Source organism: Oreochromis aureus, linkage group 20 (genome assembly GCF_013358895.1).
Source record: "Oreochromis aureus strain Israel breed Guangdong linkage group 20, ZZ_aureus, whole genome shotgun sequence".
Classification (NCBI taxonomy): Eukaryota; Metazoa; Chordata; class Actinopteri; order Cichliformes; family Cichlidae; genus Oreochromis; species Oreochromis aureus.
The window spans coordinates 12431761-12445747 of record NC_052961.1 but is presented as its reverse complement, the minus strand read 5'-3'; the positions used below and the strand labels follow the sequence as shown (position 1 = coordinate 12445747).

Genomic DNA, 13987 nt, shown 5'->3' with positions numbered 1-13987 from the left:
AGAGATTGAAGGAACTGCAGTCAGTTAAACTGAATTAAACTGACTGTTAACCATGCTCAGACTGACCAATAAGAAGTCGGTAAGGGTCACAAGTCCAGCCTGTTGGATATAAACCATGAATGCTAGCTGTAGTGCTTCTACAGGGGAGTCAGCAGCTAACTCTCATCTGCCAGTATCACTACGGTCCAGAGAAGACGCCGCCTCAGGGCTCATGTGGCTGACTCTTCAATATGAACCTAAAGTTAATCCTGTGGTGCTCACCTCTGCGTGCACACACACACACACACACACACACACACACACACACACACACACACACGCACCAACTAATGGCATAGCAGAGATGCTGTCTGTAGGTCAAACTTGACAGCCTGTTTTTCATGCAGATGCTGTTGATGCAAACAAGGGGCGGAGAGCATGAGGAGAGGGGTGGAGCGAGTCTGTTAGAGTAAATGCTGCAGAGCAATCTTTGTAATGCTTCCTGTGGAATCACAATGCTAATCACAATTCAGCTAAGACACTGACATAAACTTTTACACTGCCATCCTGTTCATGCTGAAATTTCTAATAGGCTGCGATCCAGCCTGTCGATGGAAATCCGGAGAAGAAGGACGGAAAGCAGAAATATGAGTACCTGAATGCTCCAAGTGAGTTTATTGATCAGAACTCACCATGATCTTGGCTTCAGCTCACACTGAGCACAGGACATTATGTATCACCTCTTTTGCCTTTACACTGCCTCACACGAAACTGACAACTGAAAGCCCATTATCTCTGAGCAGCAACATGCTGATTGCTGCCTCTCTAGCTGAGGACTGATATGGTTTGTGGGGCTGAATGGATGATAATGCTTCAAAGTGTATGGATCATTGCATTACTGTCCCACTGGAGATCAACTGATAAATGGCTCTGCGGGGGAATACAGCTGTAACAGACTGGGTTTACACTCTTTGCCCATTTCCTAATTTATTCATTTTTCTACCACTCTGATTTTCTCATGTGTCTTCTGCTAATTCTGGCAGATGTGCAGAAATGTTATCTCATCACTTCAAAATCACCCTGTTTATTGAGCTTTACAGACTTTAACATTTGTTGTATGGCATCTATCACTGAGGCAAGCTAAGGAAACATCAGTGTTGTGTGGGTGCTGGAGTCCATCCCAGCCACCACAGGGCGAGACCCTGGGTACACCCTGGACAAGTCGCCAAGCTGACACAGGGCTCTTTTGTTCAATCTTTTTTTTGTCCTTGGATAATTTTATTTTATGTCGAAGTTAAGCTGGATAAGCTTAGACATAAATAAATGACTCCCAGTCCCCAGTCCCATGATTAATGGCTTGATGGTTGAACGACAACCTGACTGATAAAGCAAATAACTGAACACTAATCAACATTTTGCTTCTGGACACACCTCACTAAACCAAACCGGAGTGAACTTAACACCTGTTAGGTGAAGAATGCTTGTTCATACCTGGCTTAATAAAAATTCTCATTTCCTTTCATATAAAGTGTTACATTCACCTCTGCTATAATTGGATAAGCCATTTATCCTCATTCAAAGAGTCTGAAAACACAAACAGCATGATGTGGTGGTGACAACTCTGTGGGGAAATTTCTGGCTAATGTGCTTCCACAGGGTTGGCAGGTTTCAAGGAGTACATTAGTAGAGAGAACGCTAATATCAGCACAACATTGGCAAACAGAATACATTTAAAGCAGTGTAAGCTGGGCTGTTTTGTGCCTGTGCAGCTTGTCCAGCTCTGCTTTACTCCGTCCTCTCATTAAAATGCTGCTCTGTTCCTCCTCGGCCTATCCAGAGAACAGCCACAGTGGCCTCCCTGGTTTAAAAGCACTCTCTATTCAGGCTGGGTGCTCAGGGGCACGGATCACTCATTCTGACCCTCTAAAGGACAACTACCTAACAGCACTAAGACTCAGTTTGTCCTCCTAAACTAGCTGCCATGAGACCACTCAGACCTCGAAAGAAAAGTGCAAATGAAACTGTGACAGAAAAAAAATGTTTCTTTCAAATTAACAAACAAATCTAAGCAAAAAAAAAAAAAAAAAAAAAAAAAAAAATCCATCCATTTCCAATTCTTTAGCTTCGGATGCAGGAAGCCATTACTGGATTTTTCCGCAGGGTTTGGTCCCTCGCTGCAGCATGAGCCCTTTGCATTTATTAAAAGGCAGAAAAAGCAATGACGACAGAAAAAAGGGGGTCACGAAAACTTCATGAATTTAGATTACACAGACCCAACTCAGAAGTAGAAAAGGTTCGCCTAACCTTGGCGCAACTTTTAGATCTGACCAACTCTTTCTAAAAAAAACAAAACAAAAAAAAAACAAGAGAGGCTTTCTCCTTATAAATCCTCAGCCACCTCCACTGATTTGAAACTCAAAGTAAATTTGTTCTCCCTCAGCTGACCGCATAAAAGTCAGATCCAGACACCCCTGCCAGAAGACCGTCGGCCTCACAGTCGCCTCGAATACAAACGAACTTGCTGACTGTGTCACAGCGCAGAAGTCTAGCACAGAGAAAAAGAGCCATTTCATTTCAACAGGCTTTACTTGTCAGTACCAACGAGCGGTGGAGAACAGCATGATTGCGCAGCGCTTGTTTCATCGGGACATTTGCTCCACGAGTCGATAAAAAGCATCTAATTGGTTTCAGAAAAAGGCTCGTCTCTGCAACGCTGCTTGAACACAATACATTCACTGCTGTTATTGATCTGCTTCTAGAGCGTGCCTGCAGGGGAGACACAGATCACAGTTGGCCGAGTGGCAGAGTAAACACTGTTTAATTAGTGATCTCGCTGCTACATCGGCTACAGCGACATACTATTTATTTTTCCAAGTATTCTTAACAACCTAATTCAGAGAAGGACCATTTTCTTACCATTGTTTAAAATTTGATGATGAAGTGTGAACATTTCAATTAAAATACTGGCATCTTGCCCGTCTTTTAGCAGCTCATAGGAAATGCATAAGAGTCATAACATGACACTGCATCTATTTCTGAGTCTACTGTTTTTAGATTGTTGTTTTGAAAGTCATACACAGAAGGTGATCAGTCTGTTGAAAATAAAAGTGGATTGGCTGACATGAATATCTGTACTCAGTACTGGCAAAAAAATGTTTGTCTGGTAACTCAGCCAAGAATGAAATATGGCTCATTTCTGATCTATTCACTAATGCATAGATTAAACACAATTATAAAAGTTTAGCAAAGACAAGGTGACTCGGAGGGTAATTCTAATTTCCAATTGAGACCAAATTGTGATTCATAAAAAGGTCAACATTTGCTGTGGGAAGGACACGTTGTTTTGTTCAGAGGTAACAGCTTTTTCTCTAAACCCTGCAGCGACTTTAGGAAGCCAGGTGGTTAGTAAGCCATGTTTAAAGATAGAAATGTTGCCAGCTTGCTGCTTTGGAATAAAAAGAAGACTCAAGCCTAAGAAAAAGGAGTGTGAAAGCCTAAAAGACAGTAGGAAGATTAAACCCCGAGAGTAACTTCAGAGGCTTCAACACGTACTTAAACATGGGTGTGGATCACGCTTTCTCCAAGCGGAGAGGCTGATAAGTGGATGAATTCTCTATTCTCGGGTTATGTAAAGTAGATTAAAAGGTTGTTTATGGGAGAATCAGAGTGCACTGAAATTAGACAGATATAGTTTGATAGCAGCCACACATTTTATTTATTAAACAACTGAAGCTTAATAAACCAAAGAAACACTAAATTTATAATATTTAAGTCTAATTAACAAGCCTTACATGCAGAGATAAAGAAATAAATATACAGATACTGACAATCAGTGATGACCTTTATCTGGCGTCAGACCAGACAGTGATCTTCTAGTTTTCTATTGTCTAATTCTGGTCAGGTTGTGTTAATCATTGCTTCAGTTTGCTGTCTTTAGTTGACAGTAGTGGCACTTTGTGGTCTTCTGCAGTTCAGAGATGCTCTTCTGCATACATTGGTTGTAACAAGTGGTTACTGGAGTTACTTCCAAGTTGCCTTCCAGTGAGCTCGAGGCATCAACAAGACATTTTCACCCAGAGATGTGGATATTTTCACATTTTCAGATCATTCTTTGTAAAACCCTAAAAATAATTTTGTAGGAAAATCCTCAGTCCAGGCTGTCTGACACCAACAGCCATTTAAATCACCGTTCTTTTCCATCCTGACGCTCAGTTCAAACTTCAGAAGGTCATCCTGACCGTGTTGCATGCCTAAATGCATCGCATTACTACAAACCCAATTAGATTGAACACCTGATTAGTATACATCATTAGCATACCAAATGAAGTTGCCTATATATCATCTTTATTATATGCATTTTTGCAAAGCTCAATCTAATGATTTAGAATTTAAAGTTTTTTCAAGTTTGATAAGTTAATCTCAAAGAAAAAAATGTGAAAAGAAAGAAATATTTTCATTAATTTGTTGTCCCATCACTCCATGTTTTATTTTTATATAGTAAAAGTTTCCCTCAGAGAGATCGATGTTTTGTTTTGTAGTTTTTGAACTTTAAAATGTCTGTACTGGTTTTAATATCGCTGCCATATCACATAATCTCAGGGTCTTATAAGTTGAAACGTGTACGTCTGTTTACATCTGCTGTCATGTGTTGTGGAGCTTACAAATATACCCCTCTGGGGTATATCTTCTGAATCGCACAAGGAAACATCTGTTATGCTTATGTACAATACGCTGAGTGTTTAAGGAACCATATTCTTTGGAGTCTTTGTCAGCTTCTCATAGTCGCGCTCATCTGAGGCACAGTTCATTCAAATTCAAATTAAAAGTGCCCGAGACTCCGCTGTGTTCTTTCAGCTGAAATGAGAAGTTTAATTTGCAGCCAACACAGTGATTTATGAATTTTTGTAGTTGCTAAGGGAACTTGTTCTGTTTTGTTGTTGTTGCTGTGTTCCTGTTTATACGCAGCACTCTGGATCTGGCTTACTTTGTGGTAAGTAGTAAGTCCACGTGGAGGGAATCTTGAGTACATTTATAACTCATGTGTGAATCTACAGTAGTGTTTGAAAAAGATGAAAATCTGTTGTCCACAGTGTGTTTTATTTGTTACAGTGAAGGTTTTTATAAGTCTGATAGAGATGTGAGTTCTTATCTTGACAAATAGGACGCTTATCTCTCAACTTTCCTACCGGTTCAGACTGCCAGCTGTGCCCCTTCATCAGAATTTAGGACTGAGAAAAGCAACTGAGCCAACTCAGAGAGGCATCGCACACTGTGGGCTCTAAACTTGTCAGATTGGCAATAGCGCCCCATTACTCATCAAGATTCTTCTCCCTTCTGGTCGGGCATCAGCTGCTTTGTTGGCAGCCGGCTCTCTGACTGTTAACGAGAAGCCACGACAATCGCCTCCCAGGCCAGAGACAAACCGTCTGAGAGTGTGAGGATCCAGGACAGCCTTGATTCAACACCAAACCAGAGGTAACAGTATCAAACAAACTATCTGACAGGAGCTGAGCTCAGACTGCATCGGCTAGGTTGAATGGTGGATGCTTCGCTCAAGAGTCACCAGAAAAGATGGAAATGTTGAAACACTAAATTAAGCCAAGCACTGAATAATGTAAATACCTATGATGCAAATATGATACTGAGTTATGTGAAAAGCATTTTTCAAAAAGTAAAATTATTATTATCACAGGAATACATCTAATTGAACTTTAGATGACGCAAACAGCATCACCATACTTAATGGCACTAATATGATTAATGCATAAAAGCACAAATGAAAGTGACTTTAGAGTACAGGGAAAAGGTAAAAAAAAAAAAGTCTTTAAAGATTTAAAGATTTGAAAAGTGAAAATAAATGTCTAAACATGCGAGAGAATTAAATATGAAACAAAGACAGTAATAAAAATGAAGTAAGTGAGGCACCCACCATGTAGTGAAGGTCATCGAATCCATTCAGGAGTAGTTTGCTCTCGTACTGCGGCAGACCCACATGCTCCAGCCAGTCTCCCACGGGCTGGTCCAGCAGCCGGCCTGCAGCACCTGCTGACAGGGGAAAGCGCTTCAGGAGTGAGAAACCTTTCAGCCGGTAGCAGCGGCACTCCGAGGACGAGACGTGGCATTGCCACATCATTCTCGGCCAGCAGAGCCGAGCGCACCAGCAGCAGGAACGTGAGGGAGACAGTGTCCTCTGTGAACAAGGCGTCAGCTCCCGCAGGACAGCGGGGGCTGAACAACAGTCACTCGAAATAGATTAAACTACCCCTGAGTCGGGGGCGAAGGTAAGATAAAAGGGATAAATCCACACAAAAATGGATAATATCTAAAAAATAAAGAAAATATTTTTGCTATGGTAGTCAGCCAGGAGAATACTGAAATACATTTCTGTTTAGCGCACAGCGCAGTGCCTCACCTAACTCACAAATATGACTAAATATTTCATATCTGATTATGAAAAAAGTCAGAATGTCCCATTTCAGGAGGTACCTTTTTCTGCCCAAAAAGAAAAAAAAAAAAAAAAAAAAAAAATATTTAGGGCTGATTTAATTACTCTTTAACTTTCCAATAACACTCAGAGGTTGGAGCGTATAACTTTAGTTTAAGTTCTTCCAGGGTAGGTGATTCGTTTCAGCCAAGTGTAAGTGATCCAGACTTGTAGCCAAGACAGGTATTTGGTAAATAGTTGGATCCCAGATTCACATATCCAACCTGTTTAAGATATAATCCCCAACGGACAATCCAAACAGGAATCTACCTGTGATGTGCCAGTGTCCACATCGGAAGCAGCAGGACAAGCAAAAACGCAGAGGGACTAAAGGAAACCTGTGACATGACTGCAATGCACGGAGATTGATAACAGAGCAACACTATACTGACAGCTGTCAGCAGTCTAAGCTGAGAGCAGCCTAATGTATACAAAGACAGATTGTTGCCTCTCCTTCAGTGAACATGTTACTGGAAAGCAAATACACACTCCACATTAGAAACCAATCACTGCACACTTGAATATAGGTAGTTACCTCCTAATATATTAACTACCCCTCAAACACAGAGGCTAACAGAGTCAATAGTTTTCTACCCTGTGAAATCTGGCAGCTTAGAAAAGTAAACATAACATAACATTTCTTTATAAAACACAGATTTGAAAGTTTCCCTTTCTGCTTGTCGGCTGTTTTATCATTTGTTAAACCTGCTACATAAACAGTCACGTTCCAGATGAGGGTCCCATGTCAAAAGTTCCAGTCAGACATTTCATAAGCTTGAAAATTTGTCAAGGAGAAAAAAAAAAAAAAAAATCCAGTCAAGAATCCGATCAGCTCCTTCAAAAAGCACTTTTAGTGATAGCTCACTCCCAGGATTAACTCCTCTGCAGACAAGAGAGCGCTAAAATTGTCTGAGAGATGCGGTCAAGTCCGGCAACAGACGAGGTCTAAAATAAACATTTTTTTAGCTGCTCCTAGCTAAAGAGCAGATAACCTAGTCCTACAGATGCAGAAGTTACATCCTCCTATTGTCCTGACTGATCACAATTCTGCTGCCTGCAATTCCTCTCTCCTCCCTTCCTCTCTCTCTACCCCCCCTTCAATGCATACACTTCCCCACTCACTCTCTCTCCCTCTCCCTCTGTAACACTGCAGGTGGCTGCTCTTTATCAGTGCTAGCTACCATTTCAGCTACAACCCCCTCCCACCCACCCCTAATTTGCTCTCAAGTTCGTGCAGCATCTGTACCTCAGTCCGTTGTTTTTCCACATTCTCTTTGTAAAGGTAAATCAGTGAAGATACAACAGACTGGAGGCACAGAGCCAATCAACTCGGCACGTCACCGCCGAGCACCGGACCAAATCAAGGAGTAGAGGGAGGAAAAAAGTGATGCGGTTTATCACATCAAACAGAGAGCCTCCTCTCGACTGAGTCCCCCGATGGTCTCCTCCACTGAGCTGGAGCCGTGAGCGTGGTAGCTACAAGGTTAAGGCTCACACACGCATGGAAGTGGAATCAGACTCATGGAAACTTCACACCAAGAGCCTGTGATGGGATGCTAACTACTTTACTGCAGCAGTGTCAGCTTTCTACAAAGTCTGCTTCCTCCAAAGCAGAATGAGCTCACCCCCTGACATACGTACAGAAGTGGTTAATATTTAAACAGCTCAATCCAGCGCAGGGCACAGCAAACCACAGGGCTGGAATAAGACGATGGAGTTTGGCGAAGGAAAAGAGGATGTGTTGCTTTGTTTAAATATATTAAAAAGATTGCTCAGGCACAGCGGTGACTGACAGTGGATGTTGAAGAATGTCAACAGGGAGAGCTGAAGGGAAAGATTTGATTGCTCGGGTTACTGCTACAATCCTTGGACACCATCCATCAAACCTTAATGACAGGCTTTGAAAAGCAGAATAACAGCAGAGCAGGTTACAGTCCTTAGCACCGCTTGTAATACAGGTTCTCTTTCAGGCACTTTATTTTTAAAAATAAAGATCCTGGTACGTTATGATGCAGATTTAGTACTTGGCTCATGTCAGACACCACAGCTTGAATAACTGCCTCAAAAAAAAGAGACACAAAACAAACCAAGGGGGTCAAATCTCAATGGAGGATGACACAAGCCATTTAAAAGAAACGTTTTAGACCCTTTTTTTTGTCGTTTGTTCTATAAAAAAAACAAACCATCTATTAAAATAATATTTTTGTATCTAAACCTCCATTTGTAACTAATTTGTATTTAGAGCTCTCCTCTCCACTATCACTGCCAAGCACTTGTTTGATATCTTTTAAGGTTCAGGGTGAGGATCTAATAACTATAACTATAGTATAAATCAAATTTCAAGCATTCCAAGCCCACTATTTGGCAATAAAGGCAGCCGTTGCATTAACATCCACACCCACAAAAAGATAAATAATGAATTAATACAAGGCGCTTTTGCTCACATTTATTAAACAGATGAGTAGCTAATGGAAAACCACCCATTTCTTCCTGTTTTCCTTCAGGTTTCCTTGATCATTTATTTGTGAATTTGACACTTAAGTCATTTTAACATGCATGAAAAGGCAGCAATATTAGTAATCATACTCTACCTGGTGTAGCGTATTGCTGATCTCTGGAAAAATCAATGCCTGCACCGATCATAGTCATCATCTTCTCGATCTGAAGACAGGAACAGAGGGGGGAGAAAAAAAAATGTAAGGCCTTGGAAGAGTGATCACAGTTAGGCCGCCACCTTTCACCAGCAAAAAATACAGAGAAAAGCCCCTAAAGCAATAATACACTGTCCCTGTAAGAGCAAATGATGAGTATGTCAGCAAGAAGAAAATTAGGTTGCAGTGATTTTGCAAAGACATGTTAAAGGACCAGCACGGTGGCACGGTGGTTAGCACTGTTGCCGCACAGCAAGAAGGTCCTGAGTTCAATTCCACCATCAGGCCGGGGTCTTTCTGTGTGGAGTTTGCATGTTCTCCCGTGTTTGCGTGGGTTCCCTCCGGGTACTCACCGTCCAAAGACATGCAGCTTGTGGGGATAGGTTAATTGGATAATCCAAATTGTCACTAGGTGTGAATGTGTGAGTGAATGTGAGTGTGAATGGTTGTCTGTCCTTGTGTGTTGGCCCTGCGACAGACTGGCGACCTGTCCAGGGTGTACCCCGCCTCTCGCCCTATGACAGCTGAGATAGGCTCCAGCGCCCCCCGCGACCCTGAAAAGGATAAGCGGAAGCGAATGGATGGATGGATGGATGTTAAAGGACAGCTCGAGCACTGAAACGGTTGAGTGCCTTTATATCCTATTTATGGTCACATTAAAACAATCATTGCTATTGTCCCACATTAAATGAGTAACCAGGGCTTGACTGCAGGTAGGGGACAACAGGCACAAAAATGCTGCTTTATACTGGCATGCCGGTCTTACCATCCGACTCTAATAAGGTCAAAAACAAAAGGGTAATTGTAATAAACAAGTCTGGAAAAATAATACAGAACAAAGTCTGGTTGTTTATGCTTCCCATGTACTTATAAAGCTCTTAGTGAAGAGAGTTTTGGAGCAGGTTTAACTGTGTCTTGATGCTTAAACCAATGCTTGTAACAAATGTTTCAAGACGACTGAAGCTTCTTAGACAAAACACAAAAAGGGTTAGAAACCCAGCAAAACTGAGAATGAGAAGCTGCAGCTGAAACGATGCCCAGAAACCTGACGTTTCTTGCAATAATTTCATGCATCATAACATAATGCATGTGAACATCACCAGCACTTTGTTTCCAATCACAGTAAGTCACGTACATACACACATCACATGCACATGCCGCTTATGGACTTCTAGAAACAGAATACTGTCATTTCCTTGAAATGTATTCATAAGCGAAGCAGCAATATTACATCTGTCACAGCACAGAATCATGGTTCCCTTTAAAGTGGCCCAGAGCTGAATATGCATGGACACTGGGAGTGAATTAAATGCAAAGGGAGAGACTGACTGTGCTGCTGTCACACCTGTCAGGTACTCTGACTACTCTGAGTATGAGGCCATGTTGAATAAACTAGAGTGAACAGATAAAACTTCTCCAGCTGTAGTTTTATCTGAATTTGAATGTCCTCACTCCTCAAAAAGCCCCCAGACACATTAGATGACCCCATTAGTATAATTATATATGAGATAATAAAGCGACACTGGAAAACCAAAGTAGCTGCTTTTTCATCATCGATCAGCAGGTGGATGTTTAGTAGTGAAAATAGTGCATAATTAGAAGATTAATGTCAGAAGGGCAGAGAAAGATATTAACTTTGAACAATGATGCATCTATTTTAGTATACTGCTGTCAGACTGGAAACCCAGTCACAAACTGCAGCTTCTGGACTTAGAAAAAGAAATGAATAATCTGAGTTAATGTTATTCCAAAAGGGTTCCTAAAGCCTCAAAGGATCCCATCTACCTCTACAAAGAATGCCCCAGTAGAGGACAGAGCCAAAACCCAAAAGGACCAGAAGATTGACATCTTACGCTGTCGGAGGAATTAGATCTTCTTTGTTTTGGGGTGTCAGAAGTCGCCGGGGTCTGCTGAGAGAGAATTCATCGTTTTGTTTTGCCTTCTTCCCATTCAAAGTGTGTATCCACACTGTGCCAGCTATCCTCTGGCAGTGTTATTATAATCATCCTATTTCACACAAAAAACACTCTTGACAGGAGATTTTAAAAACTCTAAATTGAAAGAAACACTATTCCAGATGGAAAACTGTACACGTTTAGTGCATAACAAATGTATCTGTTATGACTGGATCTATGAATAATCAGTGTAGTCATAGGAAGTGAAGAAATATAAGCACAAAAGCTCAGGATCACACACTCAGCCTCGGTGTAAAGTACAATTCCTTCCTCATGTCCACATTCTCAACATTCATGTTCACCATCAGTCCTCAATACGGCAGAGGGAAAATGCCAAAGCTTTGGCAAGAAGAGGTGTGAGACAAAGGACTGTTAGAGAATGGCATTATTTTTGATATCCATCTGCCCAGTGTGAAGTCACCATACTCTTGATTAGAGTCCTGCATATTGGGCAGATGGTAGATTAGTCACACAAGCTCAACAAATAACTGCCGTCCACATGTTCATTCGATGTCGTTAAACAGGAAAGCTGATGGTGGAGTGGGAACAACTTCTAGCTGAGCAAAGAGCAGACATGAGTCATCAAAAATAGTTGCCTCCTCTTCACACGAGAGTCTCTGCATGCGTGTCACACATACTGAAAGCATGTGAGACCTTGTGTGTTTGGACAGTTATGGTTCAGTTAGAGTGAAGCATTTTAGGAAAGAAGGATGATGCTGGTTGGGAGAGATGCCCCCCCCCAGGAAAAAAAAAAAAAACATAAGAATAGCTCTGTTTAGTAAAAATCTTTGAAACAACATGAACAGCATGTAGTTGCTTTTGCTTCTTGGATTCCTTAGATTTTCTTCTAGTGGTGAAATAAAAGAGAAAAACACAAACCAACTACATCTTCATTAGACTTTCAGTTCACCTAGGGATGGCTGCTTATTTTCATAAGTTATATCAAACTGATCTTGACAGGTTTATGTTGCTCTCATAATAAACTAAATTATTAAGCCTTGGCAGGACAAAAGCAATTAGAAAGCCCCTGATGAACGCTGGCCTCGACTGGGGGTCTAATCTGTAAAATCACACACATGCATAAGCAGTAGCAGCACCTGAGTTAATGAAGACAAGGCAGTGCTCTTTGCCTCATTAAAGTGGCCAAGGTCTGTACTCGAGGGAGGATAATGCTCCCATCAATCGCATCTTTGACACACAGTTCAGCTGCCCAAGTTTTTCTACTCCACCATTCAGGAGATAAAACAGGCCATTGTACTTATAAACACTGAAGGAGAATTTAAAATATACTCACTACTGTGGATAAACAAAATAAACTGAACTGACATTTTAAATGCATCCAGTCATTAAGTTAAAGCACAGAGCTTTTTTTTTTCCTATTTAAAGAAATGTACACACATGAACGTACAACACAAATCACAACAAAAAAAGCACATCAACGTTCTGTATTGGCCTCACTTATCCAGCATAATGGAAAAGGGAATGTTAGCTGCTCCAATGAGAGTTCAAGGCAGCTATCCAGAAAGGTAGGTGTGTTGGAGCTGGGTAAATATATCCTTATCAGAGGATGCCAGCCAGTGATTTCCTCAAAGTAAATCACATTCACAGCAAGAAGAGGCTTCTGAATTTCATGGTCAGGAACTAGGATGCTCAGTGTCATGAGAATTAATAGAGGAGAGAGAAAGAGGGGTGTGTTTTTGTGCTGCAGGATTGAATCAATGCAGAGAACTGAAACGGAGAGGCATCCATTGTTAGAGAGCCTCACTATGAGCATAGGGGTACAATGAGAGGGGTCAGAAGTCACTCAGGAGGTGGAGGTCAACAGCTGAAGAGCCAGCAGTGTTGCGAGATGGCCAGGGTGAGATTAAAGACGCATGAACCCATTTATCATGCTCCTCACAGTAGGCCTGCTGCCCTGAGGTGACTTCGCAGAATAACGGGTCCGCTATCCTACTGGGATGTGAAAACACAAACTGTCTTTTCATTAACAGCCTTGAACAATGCCCAACTAAAGCCGAGAGAAGGGGTGGCGGCAGAGCTAAAGGACGCCTGGCAGTGTGTAGAGGGTGAAACAAAAGGCTGCAGCAGAGACCGTGTGCCCAGACCACCAGCCTCAAATTGGCAAGCTGGCACCAAAACAAGGGTTGGACGAAAACTACGGACTAGTGAAAAGCATCAAGGGGAACACAAACACAACCCTGTTTGTAGCAGGTGCCAAGACCTCAATGCCACAGTGGGACAAAACACTGTCAGCAGTCCCATCAACATCCTCCTGAAATAGCCCAATGTCATGCTTATGTTTTTATGAACAACGTCCCCTCTGGGAAACCTTGAACACTCATTGCGCATTACACATAAATATTTCCAGTTAAACTTAAAATAGGAAGGGCATTCCTTTGCAAATAATTACTAGAGTTATATCAAGCAGTGGCTGCATGCGTCAGCCCCCTGTGGCTCTCCTGTGTTCTCCCCCTGGTGGGGATCAGAGAATAGATTTACCTCGCTGGATGCACTGGAGCTCTGACACACACCCACAGTTTGGTTTGATCTCAGCAAGTCAAACACATGAAACTGCTTAGCAAACAATGAGGACACAGAAAACTAATGCATAGCCAAACCCTTAATGATCCCATGAACATGGATTAAAAAGAAAAAGAGCAAAGAAATGATGCATGGCTTAAAAACATCAGAGAGGATGAGGTTTTTGAAGAAAGGGCAGGACAATCTGGGTGTGAGCCTCACTTTTTTCCCCCTTTATTTATCCTTTTATTTCTTTATCAATAAAGCAACCGGCTTCAATCAGTGAATACCAATCAGAAAGGCTTTAAAAGAAATATAATATCCACAGAAATGCTAGAAAGCATTCATTATTTTCCTCATTCTGTTCAGTCATAGCAGGTAGACAAGATTAATGAGCC

The 13987-nt window shown here is 41.6% G+C and overlaps 1 protein-coding gene across 8 annotated transcripts in view; it reads right to left on the bottom strand.

Moving 5' to 3' along the window:
* LOC116310930 (ankyrin repeat and SAM domain-containing protein 1A) overlaps positions 1-13987 on the bottom strand; it is a 62510-nt gene that overhangs the window by 10482 nt on the left and 38041 nt on the right. For 4 of the 8 annotated variants that reach the window (XM_031727874.2, XM_039604516.1, XM_039604514.1 and 1 more), the window contains 3 exons: positions 10968-11024; positions 9055-9124; positions 5909-6024 (listed from right to left, as the gene is read on the bottom strand). In XM_031727874.2, coding sequence (XP_031583734.2) covers positions 5909-6024; positions 9055-9124; positions 10968-11024 — 243 coding nt within the window. Of the gene's footprint in view, positions 1-5908; positions 6436-9054; positions 9125-10967; positions 11025-13987 lie in introns of those variants that run through there. The other 4 variants (XM_039604515.1, XM_031727875.2, XM_031727876.2 and 1 more) reach the window with 4 other exon arrangements.